Source organism: Antedon bifida, chromosome 7, assembly GCF_963402885.1.
Source record: "Antedon bifida chromosome 7, ecAntBifi1.1, whole genome shotgun sequence".
NCBI lineage: Eukaryota > Metazoa > Echinodermata > Crinoidea > Comatulida > Antedonidae > Antedon > Antedon bifida.
Genome location: NC_136232.1, coordinates 10378973 through 10398021, shown reverse-complemented (window position 1 = coordinate 10398021; position 19049 = coordinate 10378973). Strand labels below are relative to the sequence as shown.

At 32.4% G+C, this 19049-nt stretch overlaps 4 protein-coding genes across 6 annotated transcripts in view; 2 read left to right on the top strand and 2 right to left on the bottom strand.

Moving 5' to 3' along the window:
• LOC144847485 (uncharacterized) overlaps window positions 1-6946 on the top strand; it is a 50814-nt gene extending 43868 nt beyond the window's left edge. For all 3 annotated transcript variants that reach the window (XM_078703878.1, XM_078703879.1, XM_078703876.1), the window contains 5 exons: window positions 1096-1203; window positions 1566-1654; window positions 2178-2229; window positions 2593-2733; window positions 3198-6946. In XM_078703878.1, coding sequence (XP_078560004.1) covers window positions 1096-1203; window positions 1566-1654; window positions 2178-2229; window positions 2593-2733; window positions 3198-3338 — 531 coding nt within the window. In that variant the 3' untranslated portion in view covers window positions 3339-6946. The remainder of the gene's footprint in view (window positions 1-1095; window positions 1204-1565; window positions 1655-2177; window positions 2230-2592; window positions 2734-3197) is intronic.
• A 1168-nt stretch (window positions 6947-8114) lies between these two features.
• LOC144847489 (transcriptional adapter 3-like) lies at window positions 8115-11686 on the bottom strand. Its single transcript, XM_078703883.1, has 8 exons — window positions 11545-11686; window positions 11030-11208; window positions 10778-10915; window positions 10417-10669; window positions 10212-10311; window positions 9616-9733; window positions 9335-9446; window positions 8115-9067 (listed from the first exon to the last, which is right to left on the bottom strand). Exons 1-8 carry the CDS (start codon window positions 11627-11629, stop codon window positions 8721-8723), a joined length of 1332 nt encoding a protein of 443 aa, XP_078560009.1. The 5' UTR covers window positions 11630-11686; the 3' UTR covers window positions 8115-8720.
• A 209-nt stretch (window positions 11687-11895) lies between these two features.
• On the top strand, window positions 11896-13985 carry LOC144847488 (GPI alpha-1,6-mannosyltransferase 2-like). Its single transcript, XM_078703882.1, has 3 exons — window positions 11896-11968; window positions 12239-13354; window positions 13449-13985. The coding sequence occupies exons 1-3, from the start codon at window positions 11897-11899 to the stop codon at window positions 13686-13688; spliced, it is 1428 nt and encodes a 475-aa protein (XP_078560008.1). The 5' UTR covers window position 11896; the 3' UTR covers window positions 13689-13985.
• A 49-nt stretch (window positions 13986-14034) lies between these two features.
• LOC144847486 (serine/threonine-protein kinase PLK1-like) lies at window positions 14035-18966 on the bottom strand. The gene is made up of 12 exons (XM_078703880.1): window positions 18774-18966; window positions 17990-18097; window positions 17656-17772; window positions 17297-17514; window positions 17078-17173; window positions 16645-16955; window positions 16428-16517; window positions 16233-16325; window positions 15756-15909; window positions 15323-15452; window positions 15093-15209; window positions 14035-14949 (listed from the first exon to the last, which is right to left on the bottom strand). The coding sequence occupies exons 1-12, from the start codon at window positions 18873-18875 to the stop codon at window positions 14716-14718; spliced, it is 1770 nt and encodes a 589-aa protein (XP_078560006.1). The 5' UTR covers window positions 18876-18966; the 3' UTR covers window positions 14035-14715.
• Between the last annotated feature and the right edge of the window lie 83 nt (window positions 18967-19049).

Genomic DNA, 19049 nt, shown 5'->3' with positions numbered 1-19049 from the left:
AGGTGACATCATAGGGGTTAAGGAAACTATACCAATCAACAAAATAAAGATCTGATTTCAGCGTTTGACATTTAAAGATCTTGCACATCTGTCAGTGAACAAATAAAACACTTTTAACCGTCACTTTACAGACGTTTATATATTACATAGAAACTTCAGCCAATACACTAAAATGTAATTTGATAGGCTTATGTATATTTAAGTTTGTACTTATTGGAAATAATTGTCCTTTTCACTTGAGAACATTATTTAGTTTATTTCTAGTGTAGTGGTCATAATGACAATGGCTGTAAAATTAACTGACCATCTCAATCAAACTGACCATCTCAATCAAACTGACCATCTCAATCAAACTGACCATCTCAATCAAACTGTTCGTGAATTTAACTCAATTCTGCAATGTGATGGATACAGCAGTTGACATTATAAAAGTCTATTTTAAGCTTAGTTTCCACACTGATTTGACCAATCACAATAAGATGGATCACTCCAACTGTCACTTGTCATTGGTCAACTAACTTGAGTTGCGGCTACATCTTTGCATTCAAGTGGGAACTAAGCTTTAATGTAACACACGGCTTCAAACATCACATTGGTCAACTGTCCATTGGTGGCTCCCGGAATTTTATATGAGCATTCGAAAGTCAATCAAATATTAGCAATGCTAGTTAGCCAATCAAAAATGATTTATGTGAGCCGTTGATTATTAATTTTAGTGTAAATTATATTTGTCTATGAACTCGACCATTCAAGATTAATATAAATATGATAATATAATAAACTAAACTCACACACTGAGACTAATTTGAATTTGTAAAATTCTATTCAACTAAATTTAGAATCACAATCAATTATTTTAGTTTACTGTTTCTATTTTATTTTTAACAACCTAAATATAATATTAAAATATACAGTATTATTTAGAAATAATAAGCATAGAATAATGGTAACAAAACGTATAACAATTATGTATAATAAAAGTATACCCTATTAAATTAATTAATTTCTTTCAAACCAATTTTTACCATCTGCGTTATTGACCCAGTATAATATAGCATTGTTTTGATCCAAAGTATTATTATTGTATTTGTTTAGGGAGAACAAGGGGCAAGTACAAGCCTGTCGGCAAGTCGCTACGATGGGTACGGGTCAAACAGGACACTTAGCAGGTCACCAAGTAATTCCCTTAATGTGTCTTCCAAGGTAAACTATATATAAATAATAATAATAATATTAATGGTAGTCTTATATAGTGCCTAATACAGTGTTTCTAAAGCGCTTTAATCACTGTCTTCACTATCAAACTAGTTTTACAAAAAAAGTGTGGTCTGCCCAAATATGGTAGTGATATGCCCAAATATGGTAGTGATATGACATCATCATGTCCATATATGGGCACATTACATTTTTTGGTCACATAAATTTGATAGTTAAGTGTAGACAAGGCTTTAGATTGATACTTTATTGAGAGAACTGTTGAGCCAATAATATCTATTCCTACTACTACAGTACTTGTAATTTCTCTATTTCATTTCTGTATGTTTCATTACTTTATTTATTTATAGGATTTAATGTCTTCAAATCAGCCGTTAGCAACAGAATGTATTGCTTTGTATAACTTTGAAGGATCGGTGCCCGAGGACCTGACATTCTCGTAAGTTTTAACTCTGATGTACTTGACCTTTTCATCATGTGATTTGATTACTTTAGGGTAAATGTTTCCATGTGCTTAGAAAGTATCCTTAATAATAAAATAAATATAATGATATAAAAGATCTTTTTTCCCCATTATGTTTGCCTTAATTCTTTAATTGTTTATTATTTAAATCCAAAATTAAGACATGTTAGTAATTTGTTCATGTGGACCTTGTCGATGTTCTTTTGTCTTGTGTTTTATGTATTCCAGTCCGCTGTTGATTGTGAATTGAAATCAAATAAATATTTCATTTACAATTGCAAAATATATTGTAACTATAATTTCCATTTATTTAAATACCAAATTATTTAGTTTAAACTGCTGGCGAGATTAACACTAGTAGGAATTGGAAGCCATATTAATTATTTATAGTGAACATTTAATTTTTGAATTTCAATTTTACAAACCCGATTGATTACATTAATAATTATACATTTATATAAACATTGGTTTAATATTTTCATGTTTATATTATTTTCAGGGCTGGAGATAAGGTGTATTTATTAGATTCTTCAAGTTCAGAATGGTGGAAGGTACTGCAATATTATTATTTACTATTGATTGATCACTTTATTTAAGAATAAAAATTCCATATATACAACAACAATACAAAACAGAAAATCACATGAAAATAGGATTTTCTGCCATTTAGTGAAGATATTTGAAGATCGTAACAGAGAATTTGTAGCGCACCTAACAAGATCATTTTCACTTTTGAAAACTCTAATTCTAAAACCATAAACGCACTTGCGTACTATTGTAGAAAGTTTACCAAATTAGGAGAAGTTATAGCCTACTGTAGCATTCATACTGGTATACCACCAAACTTGCAATAAAAACTGTGTTCTACATAACAATTACAGATAATAACATTTTTTTAATATTATTGTTATCAGGGTGAATTGGATAATAAGGTTGGATTTTTCCCTGCATTCTGCGTCGAGCCCATCCAGCGCTGGGAACGAGCTCTGAGGGTGACGAGATGTCATAAAGGAAATCTTGAAAGACCAGATGGCTTGAACTTAAGACGTGATCAGGTAGGTGTAGCACTTTAGTACAAACTAGAAAGAGATAGATACTGTAGAGGTCCTAAAGAGTATTAATATTCAGTCTGGCATACTAGGGTAATGCACATTAGCTTCAAATAAATATGCTACACGGATACAGCTAGATGCATTCAAAAGTACAATATGTTGTACTGTAACTACCTTCACTGATTTCAATTCAATTCAACTTAACATTTTTTCTTCCTTCAAGAAAATGATGCACTGGGTTAAGCCAAATATGTACACTAGACCTCCAGTTTAAAGTTGTACTCGTGCAAAAAGACTTTTTAACATCTAAAGTTCGGTCGAGGGAATCCTTGAAGCTGTGCCGATTGTATGGCTACAGTTTGCGGCACCCCTGCCTTAACCGCTAAGCAACTCATTATTGGTCCTTATGTAGTAGATACTGATACTGAAAGTAGTAAAACTTTACCGGTTTATTTCTTTTGATTCAGATTGCAATTCAAATGTCAAACGTGGAAGCTGGCTGGGTGACAGTTCGTATGGGTAAGGGGCAACGAGGCTCCTACCCCTACTGTTACCTTGCTCCTATCCATCACAAATATTTTCAGTGGGGTGATGAGATATACAAATGAAGCTGCTTTTATATCATTTTATGCATATTTCGGTGCTATAAGCTGTTCCTTTAGAAAGTTGGCACAACTTTTGAAAGTGGGAATGATTTATAAGAAGACAGGTCTTTATTGATGGAAAGGTGCTCAGGTCAGAAGTTAAGTGCATGTCCATACCTGTAATACATTTGGTCCAGCCTGTCAACAAAGTATTTTACCATTTTCAAAAAAGATGTTTGAGATACAGGAATGGAATATGTGATGCAATTTTACAACTTGCATTTTGTTGAATAAACTGCTTTGTGGCATAGCGCCACACATGGTTGTAGCTTAGCGCCACACATGGTTTTAGCATAGCACCATACATGGGTGTAGCATAGCACCACACATGAGTGCATTAGTGCTCAGAGAGTAGATGTAGCACATGCGATGACCATAGCACAAACAAAGCTATTGTTCCCGCACTACAATACTACACGATTTACTCATTTTGAAAAGTAATATTTTCTGTGCCGGTTTTTCTACTATGCCTCCTGTGGTAATGTTTTCCAGTGATTATTGCATTACATGATTCGAATGATGCCGCTACAACATCTAGAGGGCATCATTTTTAATCGCTATTTTCTTGGCACTACAAAGAAATGTTCATATTTTGTGGTAGCAATTATTTTCTAAAGTATTTTACAATAGTTATATTGAAAATGTAAATTTTCATGGTAGAAATTGAGTAGTTTTAACAATATCAGATGGTTGTTGATCGACCAAATTTCTGATAAAACAATTTTATCAAAAGTATATTTTAAGTAAAAATTTGTGAAGCACTGCAGGAGCAGTATGTAAATACATTTTAAATATTTATTGAAAAATATATATTCTGTTGTCTCATAGAGATGCACAAATATTATATTTAATTTATTCTTTGGAATGTTTCAACTCAGGACTTGATAATCTCAACTCATTTTAAAGATCACATGACACACTTTTACCTATATTTATCAAAATATGTACAGTGTTTGAAATAGTTCTGGTCATAATGATTAAAAAATCAACTGGACTTTTAGTATGTTATCACACTTTCAAAACAATTTTGAACATTCCATAAATGGGATCCAAATGAATTTGGATTTCTCATTTTTCTTTTATCATCAGAATTAATGAGACTTTTTCTTGATATATTATCCTGAAAGTTGTCTTATATGGATTACTTGTTTCCTTATATGGATTGCTTGTTTCCTTATATGGATTGGTTTTTCCTTATATGGATTGGTTTTTCCTTATATGGGTTGCTTGTTTCCTTATATGGGTTGCTTGTTTCCTTATATGGATTGCTTGTTTCCTTATATGGATTGGTTTTTCCTTATATGGATTGGTTTTTCCTTATATGGGTTGCTTGTTTCCTTATATGGGTTGCTTGTTTCCTTATATGGATTGCTTTTTCCTTATATGGATTGCTTTTTCCTTATATGGATTGCTTTTTCCTTATATGGATTGCTTTTTCCTTATATGGATTGCTTTTTCCTTATATGGATTGCTTGTTTCCTTATTTGGTTTCCTTTTCCTTATATGGGTTGCTTGTTTCCTTATATGGATTGCTTTTTCCTTATATGGATTGCTTTTTCCTTATATGGATTGCTTTTTCCTTATATGGATTGCTTTTTCCTTATATGGATTGCTTGTTTCCACATATGGATTGTTTCTTTCCATATATGGATTGCTTGTTTTCCTTATATGGATTGCTTGTTTCCTTATATGGGGATGTATGATCTAATTGAGACAAGAGTGGTTTTATAATAAAGGACACAGTTAAACACTGAACTTTTTGTACAGTATTTTATAATTCAGTGCTTGCGGCATATTTATATATCGTTATATAATTTAAGTTAAACAAATTTTTAATTTATTCGTAAATAGAAATATTATATAACTGTTTTTACAGATTGATTGATAAGTATTCTAACTATAGTTGTTTTATATTTAAAATAGTGTTTATAAATATTTTTTGATTGAAATGTTTGGAGTGCAATATTCCTATGCTGGATTTTTTTTAAACACCACTGAACAGATGTTTACAGAAATTGAAACCAGTGATCTTTAAATTAAATTATTTTTTCAACAATAGCAATATTTTTTAACAGTATACACAATCTGTATCCCTTATTTAAATACTTCCTTTTAAACAATTGTGTCTAATATTAAATTCAAAATTACCAAATATGTTTGAATTGAACATCTTTGGAAGGTTGTAAAAAATCGATTTTATGTACTGAAAGTTTGTACAGTATGGTCATTTAATATATGTGAAAAAATCAATGATTGTTAAATATTTTAAATAACGATTAAAATAGTAATATTTTGAAACATGATTGTATGTAATTCAGGTGTAGGTGGATGAATAAATAATGTTTTATTCAATTGAAGTTTATTCATGTACAAAATGTTGCCACATTTGTAGGCCTACGGCTACATGCTTAGATTTGTATGCGAAGGAGTTTCTTTACCTCTGTCCTATAAAAGATTTATAGTAGATATTTCATTTACTATATAATAAATCAAAGATTTGTTATACTGTACTTAAAATTTGCTAAAATAATTAACAAAATTAATACTAAATTTGTTATTGAGAGATACTGACGTGAAAAGATGGTCTAGGGTCATACTGTGGCCAGCAAGAAAGCTGCCCCCGCCTCCTCTCCTGGTCCTCCTTAGCCCTCTAACACCAGCTTTTCTTGGGTTTAAAAGATCATCATTTTAGCAATGTTTTCTGTACATAGAGAGGTTAAGCAAGGTATCTGATACCTACACAATGCGCTATTTGTAAATTTAACCACCCAACTATGTTGATCTATGCATTTTTTAAATTGTGAATGTTTGTATGTTAATGTGACGCAAGTGGATACATAAGTGATTGTGATGAACTGAATTAAAGTTTATAAGAATATTGTAAAAAGCATAGTATATGATATGAGCAGTTTGGATTGCTTGTACTTCTAGTCATCACTGTAATGTACATAGTACAGTTATTGATTATTCTTAATTTGTACAATTAGGAAGTACTTATAGATTTGTGACGGCTTGGACTACATAATTGTGACTTTTGTTGTCACCTAGACCTAGAATCTACTGATCGCAATAGGCACCAATCATGACTGAACATGATGTAACTTTGTCCTAGGTCGTAGGTTGGTCACAAATCGAAAGTTTCCTATTAATGGTTGTCTGTGAGCATCATATCTCAATGCTGCACCATCAAGTTCAGGCAGCAAGTCCTGAATAATCAATTATGATTTTGGTCAGTATCAGCAGATATTGAAGAATATTCTTTGATTATTCTCAGTTAAACATTGTAGTAAAGGGGTTTTCTCCATCTTTAAGCCTCTAATAAATAAACATATTTTTTCATATGGCGCCATAAAAGTGTTAAAATACTATATTAATAAACTTGTTGGTAGGTTTTGAAAGTTGTGAAAGTGCAAGCTGCTATCAAATATAGTGTTTCTTTTTGTAACATCCATTTTGAGGTTGTTTAAATCCTCAATGTGTATATTATTACTTTATAAAGAAGGGTTGTTCTTTCCCTTATATTCTTGCCGTGTATATAACCGAGTGAACGCAATAAATATAAAATATAAATATGATATGTCTTAGCATGTTCTTGTTATTTTATTTCATTCGTATCAATCAACTTTTTAAAATTCAATTTGTATGCAATAATATTGTCATATATGCGTATATATTGCGTTATCATCATCTTATAGTCATAGTAACCAGTTTTGTCCAAAAATAAAAAGGTCGAATTTTGGTCATTTTTCGTAAATTTCCCTGTACTATAGTACAGGGATTTTTTCAAAAATGGCCAAAATATCGACTTTTTAAAATTCAATTTTTATGCAATGATATTGCCATATATGCGTATATATTGCGTTATCATCATCTTATAGAGTCATAGTAACCAGTTTTGTCCAAAAATAAAAAGGTTGAAATTTGGTAATTCTTCCTAAATTTCCCTGTACTATATAGTACAGGGATTTTTTCAAAGATGGCCAAAATATCGACTTTTTAAAATTCAATTTTTATGCAATGATATTGCCATATATGCGTATATATTGCGTTATCATCATCTTATAGAGTCATAGTAACCAGTTTTATAAAAAAATAAAAAGGTCGAAATTTGGTCATTTTTCAAAAATTTTCATGTACTATAATACATGTATTTTTTCAAAAATGGCCAAAATATCAACTTTTTAAAATTCCATTTTTATGCAATAATATTATGCGAATATATTGCGTTATCATCATATTATAGAGTCATAGTAACCAGTTTTATCAAAAATAAAAAGGTCGAAATTTGGTCATTTTTCAAAAATGTTCATGTACTATAATACATGGATTTTTTCAAAAATGGCCAAAATATCAACTTTTTAAAATTCAATTTTTATGCAATAATATTGTCATATATGCGTATAATTGCGTTATCATCATCTTATAGAGTCATAGTAACCAGTTTTATCAAAAAATAAAAAGGTCGAAATTTGGTCTGTTTTCGAAAATTTCCCTGTACTATATTACAGGGATTTTTTCAAAAATGGCCAAAATATCCACTTTTTAAAATTCAATTTTTATGCAATAATATTGTCATATATGCGTATATATTGCATTATCATCATCTTATAGAGTCATACAGTAGTAACAAGTTTTTTTGGCCATAGTACAGGGATTTTTTTGAAAAATGGCCAAATACGGATATTTTAAAATATGTATATAATAATATATAATTGAGGTAACATGCACATTATGACAATGTAGAATGTCTTCTAGTAAATACTACAATTTAATTATATACAAATATTTACAAAAGCATTGAAAAAATCTGAATTCATTGTTACTGTTTTGTTTTTGTTTACACAGAGTGCAATTATTTAGTATTGTTGTAAAGTTTCTGGCAATAAAAGTAAAAGTATTTTAATTCATTGCCACAATCTTTCAGGTTTTTTTTATACAATATACACAATTCAAGACCAAATAAGGTCATTGTCTCATTAATTAATAAATCCAATATAACATCTTTTTAATCAATGGCAATATAAAATTAGGGGATTTCTCTTCTCATTGTATTACAGAATACAATACAATGACAACATTCTTAAGCTCTGTCTACACGATCAAACTAGTTTGACAAAAAAAGTGTGATGTGCCCAAATATGGTAGTGATATGCCCAAATATGTTAGTGGTATGGCATCATCATGTCCATATATGGGCACATTACATTACATTTTTGTAAAATCAGTTTAGTATCACTATTGCTGTAAATAGTTAGCACACATGTGAAGTTTGTTTACAACTATTTTTGTTGTTTGTATTTAGTGTTGTTAATACTTCACTTACTACTACTCTCTTTCGACAGCGTGCTAACAGGAATAGAATTCAGGTCCCATGGCCTCTAGTTGGCGCACTGCAGCATCTCTATCTCGTAGCGCTCTCGCTGCTTGGTCTCGTTCTTTTTTAGTCGGTGATCGTTTTTTTTGTCTGGCAGCCATCAGTCGTCTAAAGCACTCCAACACCTCGTTGTCGGCTCCTCGCATTTTCTGTCGTAGTTCTTGTCGTTTCATTTGATCCTTAGCAAGTTTGTAAAGACGTTGTTTCTGACTTTGGTTGCGATCACAGAGGGCACGTAACTCCGCTTGACGTTTTTGCAGTTCCCCTAATACTTCATCTTCTTCACCTTCCGATGCTTTGTCGTCAAAGTCTAATAAGCCTGAATAAATGAATCATCATCAATAACACTTATTTTTACATTTTCAATTACCAAACCTTTGCTTTGTCTACACTATCAAACTAGTTTGACAACAAAAATGTGATGTGCCGAAATATGGTGGTGATATGCCCAAATATGGTAGTTATATCACATCATGTCCATATATGGGCACATTTTTTGTCACATTAAGTTTGATAGTGTAGACAGAGCTTTAGAAAGTTCACAAATCTAAAATATTAGAATTTGCTATTTATCATTATGACTAACCTTGGTTGAAGAGTTCCTCTCTAATCCTAGCTTCTAGCGCCCTCGTGTGTGGTACTGAGAACGGCCTGTTATTCTGCTTTGGTGACTCTTTGGCTTCAACTGGTGTCTCAACCTGAAATAAAAAGAAAACCGGCAAAAATTAAGTTACAAATAAAATCAGCAACAAAAGTTTGGTTAATCTGTCATAAAATTAATTAATTAATATATGGCAGTCACCCATTATAAGGAGTCCATGCCATATTGGCATCACTTTGCTGTCGGCTAGTTCACTTTGCACTAACCTTGTTTGTTTCCATAATAATATCTTCAATTGGCATCATAATATTTTCATCTACAAGTGCTGATATCAACCTTTGAGTTAGTGGGCCAAACGGACACACGTCAGATTCCCTTTCACGTCTTCAAATAAAATAAAATGTAAACATAATCATTTGATCTTTATCAGGAATCCTGATGATCAAATAAAGATTTCGGAATCTAATTTAATTAAATTACAATATCATTTATTATAGAAATCATCAATAATCTGATTGAGGTAAGTGTGAGTACGTACACTCTCTTGGGATGCTGTTAGAAGGTAGGATACTCATTGCTTTTCTATGGGCATAATGCAGCATAAAAGACATGGTTCAGCTAAACACTTATCTCTCAAGAGCAGCACATCTGAGACTAAAGCTCTATCAAACTATCAAACTTTATGTGACAAAAAAATGTGATGTGGCAATATATGGACATGATGATGTTATCTCACTACCATATTTGGATATATCACTACCATATTTGGGCACATCACACTTTTTTTATCAAACTAGTTTGATAGTGTAGACAGAGGATGAATAATTTACTTTGTTTATGATCATTAGTGTTGTGTACTTACAGTGCTTCTACCCTTTTCAACATGCCTTTTACTTCTCTGCCTTGTGAAGGAGTTGTGTTGTTACCAGATAAACTTTTCTTTTTTTCTGCAATCCGTCCACCTTTAATTAAAACCACAAATGTATGATTCACTAAACAAACCTAAGATCTCACAATCAGTAGTCAAATTCAAATATAGAATTCCCAAAAATTGAATACTACTGCACCTTCTTTCTGTTCCTCTAGAAGATCTTCTTGAGCCCACCGTGTAGAATAATGTCTACCTAGAGGGGGCACTTTGAAGTATTCTGCATCATTCTCGTGAGCTTGTATTAACTCGTGTAACGTTTTCATATGTTCAGTAGTAATGTCTCCACAATATGGTTCCACAGACGTCCAGAATCTGTCGGGAACGTCATTCCGTGGAACTCGTGGCATTTCAAGAGGTTCATCTATGAATTCATATTCTTGTAGTTTTTGCTGTTTAAGAATAAATAAATAAAATTTTAGAGAAGAAAATTCATTCAAATAATCTAAAGCTACCTGCAGAGCTATAAAGTGATAATATTTAATAGGAACGATACTAACCTGAATATTTTTAGCTTTGGGTCTACCAGGACCCGAAGGCATAGGAACACCAAGTTTTCCAGATTCTTTAACTTTTTTCATGGGTTTTTCTAACTTTTCATCAACGCGACCACGCTTCCCAGGACTGGATTCTTCTTTCTGTAAACAGTAAAAATATACTAAATATACATAAATGAAGTGTGACACACCTACTGTACTACTTTCTAAACATGGCAACAATATGAATGACATTAAACAATATGATAATCATACACCAAACGGTTTTCCAGTCTTCTTGCCGTCTTTTTTATCTTGCCAATCTTGCAAAACCTGCGTCTCTGTGTGGAGTTGCTGCATCCGGAGGCTCACAGCTGCCAACAGTGTCTCCAGTTCTAGCTGCAATGTGTCGATCTCCTCCACTGCAATGCCTTCCTCATCTGGTCTCCCAAGAACTAAAAAAACAAACGCTTTTTTTTCAAAAAAAACTTTTCGCAGGAATAAAATTATTTTAATACAAAATAGGTGTAATACCAAACAAAGGTTACACAGAACGAAGTCTTGCAGGAAGAAAATATTTGTATTAGCGTACCACAACATTTTAAAAATATCATTTCATGATTGTGTGCTAGGCCCATAACATCGTATTACGTGTACCACAGAGAGAGTACAATCAATACGTTCTGTGTACGTGTACCACCCGGCTCGCAAAGGGCGAGGCAGAGCCTAACTCTCACTCTCAATGTAGTCTAGATAAAGGTATTTATAATTGTTCATAGCAACCTAATTACCAGAGGAATATCTTGGACATGTTTTACAATGATCTACTTCTTTAAATTCAGAAAATTGGAGAGGACAGTCTTTTTGATCAGCCATAATTTGCAAAAATATAAAGGTACATAAACAAAGGTTCCGACCAAAAACACAACAAACCCAAGCTCTTTAATAACCTTTAACCTGTCCCATAAATATGTACGGACTTGAGAAAGTTGGTTACATTTTCGGCGTCTTAAATATATATTTTAATTAAATAATAATTATATTTGTCATATACATTTAAGATATTATGTTACTTTCTATCAATTTTTAATTAAAATGTATTTTTCATTTAAATAAATATCAAATTATTGGAATTGCTTCAACATGGCGGCCTCCATGAAACGTAAAGTTATCAAAACAGCTCTTGTATCAAGGGTCCTTATTATTGTGTTACAAGTACGATTATTAATTTAAATTATTCGAAATTGCCTATATATATTATAATGATAATAATTGTTATTATAATTTGATTGCATTCTGTCTAAATTAATAGATAGCAAGGTTTATACGCGAGTGGGTTTTTTTGTTGTTGTTGAAATATGATGGAGTGACTGTGTAAGCCTAAATTGCATAAATATATAATAAGTGAGGCCTTTCTGTTAAATGCTATTAAATATTTATATTATTTTCGATCATTTTTAATTCTAAATCGTTATTTTTTGATAGATTGTCTTCAATAACCTAATACCAGATCATGATGCGGATGCATTCCACTACAAATCATCACAGAAATCATCCTTTGGTGACAAAATTGTTCAATTTTTTCTCGGAGGATTTGGAAAATGGGACGGTGCTCACTTTCTATCGATTGCCGAAAATGGCTACATAATAGAAAGGCAATACGCTTTCTTTCCGTTGCTACCAATGATTATGTCGATGGTTGCCAACACAGTTCTACTTCTGTTGCAAGGAATTCTCTCGGTGTATAGTTGTTTACTTCTTGCTGCTTCACTCATTAATGTCGTATCATTTACTCTTGCAGCTTATGGGATATACATTCTGAGTGAACTTGTTTTAAATGATGCTAAATTAGCTTATAACACCGCATTACTATTCTGCATAAATCCAGCCTCTGTGTTCTTTTCGTCTTCATACACGGAATCTTTATTCGCAGCACTCACATTCTACGGAATGATACTTATAGAACAAGGATGGTATGCTGCTTCAGCTTTGACTTTTGCACTTTCAACTCTAACCAGGTCGAACGGAATGGTATCATGCGGTTTCGTCCTGTATAAAATTACTTGGCAAACTATTCATTACATAAGCATAAAACATAATTTTTCAATATTTAAATCAATTTTAATTTGTTTTAAAAATGGATTAATTATACTATTGAGTATAGTTGTAATTGTATCGCCTTTTGTTTTTTATCAATGCTATGGTTTTTTAAACTTTTGTACAGATTATGATAATATTCTACCATTTTTAACCGACTACATCTCTGGCAAGAATATAGCAATTACGAAAAACGCACCAACATGGTGTAATGACCAAACACCTTTACTTTACTCGTACATCCAAAACCATTACTGGGATGTTGGTTTTCTGAAGTACTATCAACTTAAAAAGATTCCAAATTTTATTCTCGCTTTTCCAACGGTAGTAATATGTACCTGCGCTGTTTGGACGTACAGTTGGAAGAATTGGAATACAGTCAAGTTTCTTGAATTGCGCAAGAGGACGTCAGTAACCATTGGTTACATGTCAGAGGGCGTCTTTGTATATGTTGTTCATCTGTTTACTTTAGTTGTTTTTGCAGCAACTTGTATTAATATTGAGGTAGTGTATACATTTTAAATTGTGCTGCATTGTTCACATTTGGCTCATGAAAACATTTGTCAAGATTTCATAAATGTTTAATATTTTCTTTCAGGTTACTACAAGATTAATTTGCTCCTGTTGTCCAGCGTTCTATTGGTACGTTGCTTCAGTTATAAAAACAAAAGGACATTTACAAAGGAGAGCTCTTGCTAAAGATGACCACAATACCATTTCTAGTTTCTATAAACATTTTGCTATAGATGATTCAAACACTAAACTCATCTTAATTTATTTTACAAGTTATTGTGTTGTTGGTGTGTTATTGCATTGCAATTTTCTTCCATGGACCTAACTGATCTATTTAAACCAAAAATGATACAGTATTAAAAACTTTACATTTTAAAAAAAGGTATCTGTGTTACTGATGAATGACATAAACTGAACAAGTTTAAACCGTCAAGTTGCGCAAGTAACCGAGTTGGAATAGAAGAAGCTTTAGTTTTCATTCAATGCACTTCTAAAGCTCTGTCTACACTATCAAACTTTATGTGACAAAAAAATGTGATGTGCCCATATATGGACATGATGATGTCATATCACTACCATACTTGGTCACACTTTTTGTCAAAGTTTAATAGTGTAGACAGAGCTTTACAATACAATGTTTGCATTTTAAATGATAAAAAAAATCACATTAGTTCAGTATCTACAATTTATTCTAAATACATCAATATAATCATAACACATAAGATTTCAAAAACAGTGATCTGTACATTGTAACATTGACATTTAACATAGTTTATATACAATAATGATACAAATTTCTCTATCAACAGTAATGAAATACTGTTGTTTGAGAACGCAGCAGCCCATCCCATACCCCATACAAAACAACTGTAGGCTTACAGCCATTCCTTCTTATAATGAATGCCCTACAGTAAAAAAAAATCATAAAAAATGTAAAATACAAAATGCTAGATAAAAATAGTGGCAACTCACTTACGTATAATAATAATTTATAAGGTGGGCAAATAAAACATCTATTAAAAATTATTATTTGCCAATTTCATGTATACTGTACAAACATTTAGTTTGCGTAATATAAATTTGCGCATCGGTTAATTTAAGAGCAGTAAGAGAACATGCATGATTTATTCATATAAAGCGTACCATAGGCCTACCGACAATCAACTGTTAACCATAATTTCTTGCCAATTAGTTACAGTATGTTTTGCCAAAGGACCGAACACTTCGTATTCGTATAATTACTATAATGTAATTGATTGAGGAATTACATATACTGTATTATTACTATAGAAAGGCGATATTGTATAATCTCTATGTACAACAATGGCTATGTCTCTCTCTGTGTTAACAATTCACACGGTTGGCGCAGCTGCTGATGTTTTGGGTTTGCCAGAGAATCGTGAACTCATGAGTCGCTCAACCATGTTACGTGCGTACTTGACGTGACTAAACAGCTCCTTGCTGCAACCGACTTCTTCAAGTTGCTTCATTCTCATCGTACGGAAATTGCGCTTTTCGTCGATGTACGTCAGAGCTGACATGAGAGGGCACAGAATGATTTTCGTGTGATCTTGGAAGAAGTTAATCTGCGGGAAATAAACAACAATTCTGTTAACAAAATGCGTGTGTCTATCATGTACCTACATATAACTTTTTAAACTGATCAAAAACTAAAAAAAAAAACAACAAAAACAGGCAGTCAAACAATAATCAATAATTTGTCGATTACCTGTAGTGTTCCATTTGTGAGATGTAGAACAATTGCACTGCGGGTACGGAACCAAGCTCTTAGCCAAGGTAGACGTGCCATGGTGTCGGCCTCACGTGGTGTCATACTTCCTCCAGCCTGAAAGAAAGTACATATCATTTGTAATGAAAAATCTCCTTTGTTCTTGTGTCAAGTCATCTCAAACTCTGTCTAGCTTAATACAAGTTATGAACAATCATACTACTAAGTACCTTCAAAAGATGTTCAGTCATGTAGTTGCGGAAGTATTTTAACAGAGTTATCTTCTTTGTTAGATCATGTGGAAAAGCTTTCAATGTGTGGAAGAACTCTTCTCCTTCACGCTCAATGTACTGTACACTCCTACAACACAAAGAAATCAATATATAAATTACTGGATGATGTGGTTCTTTGATAACAAACAAAAACCCTGTGAAAAATTTAGTTGGAAGGCCATAGAGATTGTTAGGAAACATCCTAAATCTCTTTTTACACTATCAAACTAGTTTGACAAAGAAAGTGTGATGTTCCCAAATATGGTAGTAATATGACATCATGTCCATATATGGGCACATCACATTTTGTTGTCACATAAGGTTTGATAGTGTAGACAGAGCTTTAAAACAAGTTCAAGTGTCTAATTAAAAATTACACAAACAGACTTACTCTCCATCTGAATTAAGTATTAATCGTGTAGAATCATTGAATAGTACGCCAACGCTGCCATCGCACAGTTGATATCCTAAGCCATATTTATCAGAGTAATCTACCCATTTGCTGACCCATAGGATTGGTATAGCTGCTGGATCTTCAGCATCATCTGAAACAGTAAATCAATATTGTTATTACATTGTATTGGACTAATTTATTTCAGGACAAGAAGGCATTATGTATGAAATAAGTGAAGATTTACATGTTATTTGATTACTATCTGGAAGCTATGTCTACACTATCAAACTAGTTTGACAAAAAAAGTGTGCTGTGCCCAAATATGGTAGTGATATGCCCAAATATGGTAGTGATATGACATGTCCATATATGGGCACATCACATACATAAAGTTTGATAGTGCAGACAGGGCTTTACTGGATGTACTGTTAATTGCTGATACCATGTACAAGTGATGGTTAAAAGAATACTTACCCATCTTTTGATCGGCTATTTCACTTGGTTTACTATGAACTAATGAATTGAGTTGTGATAGTAGTTTATCAAGGTGATAGTCACTTGGCTCGTCTACAGAAAAAAAAAAATAAACATTATGATAAAAAGATTCAAATAAAGATTAAAAAACAAAATTGTGTACAATACATCACTGCCTCTACCTAACAAGCTTACCTTCATTTTCTTTTGGCCGACTTGACTTCTTGGTGTCGGGTTTTACAGACTTCTGGCCTTCTTTTAAAACAGCTTCTTTATTTGAACCCTCTGTTAAATAGAAAAAAGAATGCATATTTTGATTTCAGATTTCATAACATAACATAACAAGACATTTTATAAAGCTATAATAGTTTTGAATCAACCAGAAAATTATCAGAATAATAATTAATCTCACCAGCATTATTGAGATCTAAGAGTGGTTTTCTCGTTTGAGCACTTGATGTACAGTTGGCAAAGCGCGGCGCCATCGTCAAACATGACGTGGGTAACCTCGGTGGCAGGTATCCGCTCTGGAAGAAGTCGTCGCATAGCAATCCACCAACAGAGGGCCTCATGGTAGGATCATTCTTGAGTAGTCGTTGAATAAGGGAACGTGCTGGGGAGGACACCTTGGATGGGATGTAGTAGTCGTTTTTCTTGATTTTCATGTACGTGTCTTTTAAACAGGTGGTTTCAAATGGTGGCTTGCCAACTAGCAGTGTGTACCTGAAAAGTAATTGTAATAAAGTCTTAACCTACGTTCATGGAAAATGGCGTCTGTTTATACATGATTTTCGATAACGGTTTAGAAACAATAACACAATTTCAATTGCCAATATCATACTTACATGATACATCCTAAAGACCATGTATCAACCTCAAAGCTGTGTCCTTTTTTTCCGAGAACCTCTGGTGCTATATAATTAGGTGTACCACATAGTGTCCTGTAGGTTAAAAATTGACTAGTTAGGCCTGGTGGTAGTGTTTTAGTAAATTAGTGACATAGGCCACCTTTCACTTGGGGAATGGAAGGCATCATAATAAATACTAACAATCGAACAACTTACTTTTTTCGTTCACCTTCAAAATCAATTTTTGTAGCCAGGCCAAAGTCACCAATTTTAATAGTCATTTCATCATCAATAAACAGGTTTCCTAACTTGAGATCTCTGTGTATTACTTTGGTTTCATGTAGATACTGGACACCTGTGATGGTTTGGTGCATAAAGTAGCGAGCCTCTGGTTCGGTCAGTGCTTTACGACGTTTGTGCAATTCCATTAACGACTAGAGAGAGATTACAATTTCAGGTTTTATTATTAAATAGAAAAAAAGGTAAATGAAGATAAATTTTATATTACTGATTATTTATGTAGTAGAAATTGTTTGATATTTTTTATTGGTTGAGCAAATTTGTGAAAAACTTACTCTTCTTCTGCAAATCTCTAAAAGTATGTACACATTACTGTCATCTTCAAAGAAACCATGGAACCCAACAACATTGCGATGATTTAAAGTTTGATGAATTGCTATTTCCATTGTCATCTAGAGAATGAAACATAAAAAATATTAATATTAATATTATTAGCTACATTAAAAAAAATATATAAAAGTTTATATTCATTATAACATGGGGAAATAATTCTACAATGTTTATACTGTAGTGTAATGTGTTTTTGAAGGTTATCTGTTGTATGTCTGAATCCAATTAATAAACAGTTACTGTGTAATATAAGGGTGCCTTTTATGAAAAAAACTTTACCTTTTCCTTTTGATGAGGTTTAACCAAAAGCATTTTGGAAACAATTTTTCCAGCATAAATTTGTTTTGTGTCAACATCGGTTAGTTCATAGCATTTTGCAAAACCTCCCTGAAAAGCAATGCACATGTAAAAGGAATGAGAATAAAAATGAATTTATTGACGATTTAACCTAGGCTAGCCTAATCTAAATTTAAAAGGTCTTGCTCTTGGACCAAGACAATGTTCATTGTTAATAAATGATTAGGCCTATTAAATACTTGAATTTATAACAGGCTAGGCCTAGGCCAATTATAATTATGAGCATGATTGTGAACGAACTGAAAGAACTGAAGAAAACATTACATTAAAATAATTTTGTTAAAGGTTAAAGGAAAAAATAACTTAAAAAATAAAAATAGAAATAAAAAACAGTTTAAGTTCACCATCTTATATTCTTGATTTAGGCTAGTAAAACTGGTGGATGCAAAAGCTTTAAAAAACACTCAAATTGAGTGTTTTTTTGTTCTCAATTAAACGAATAAATTCAAATGCATTTGCCATTTAGCCTATAATGCAGGTTTAAATGTTTGCCCTTTTTTTGTTATGGCCTATACTGTTATATTAACAACATTTAAAATTCAAATATATATATTTTTCAATAAGGCAAGCATTGTCTTATATAGCCTCTAGGCCTAGGCCTAACATGCACACAGCAGACTAAACAAGTGAGACAACATGACCCTGTTCCTATGCATCTTACGTCCTGCCTAAAATTTGAATGAATCTGAAAAGGGAAGGCACAAACCTTGCCAAGAAATCTTCCTTTCATATACCGCTTTCTTGATGATGGATCAACAATTATATCTGGAACATCTTTAACACGAAGGTCTTCTTTTTTGCTTGCCATTATGTTGTAGTTTTTAAACTAAAATATAGAAATAATATAATTTTAAAACAAAGTTCCTTCACAGCCTCACTCTCTCGCAGGCAATCAAGATCATTATGCAGAGCACTTGTTTTGAAACCGGCGGTTTCCACAGAAGTACGTTGCCTGATTGGTTAATCGTGATTGCCCAGGTTT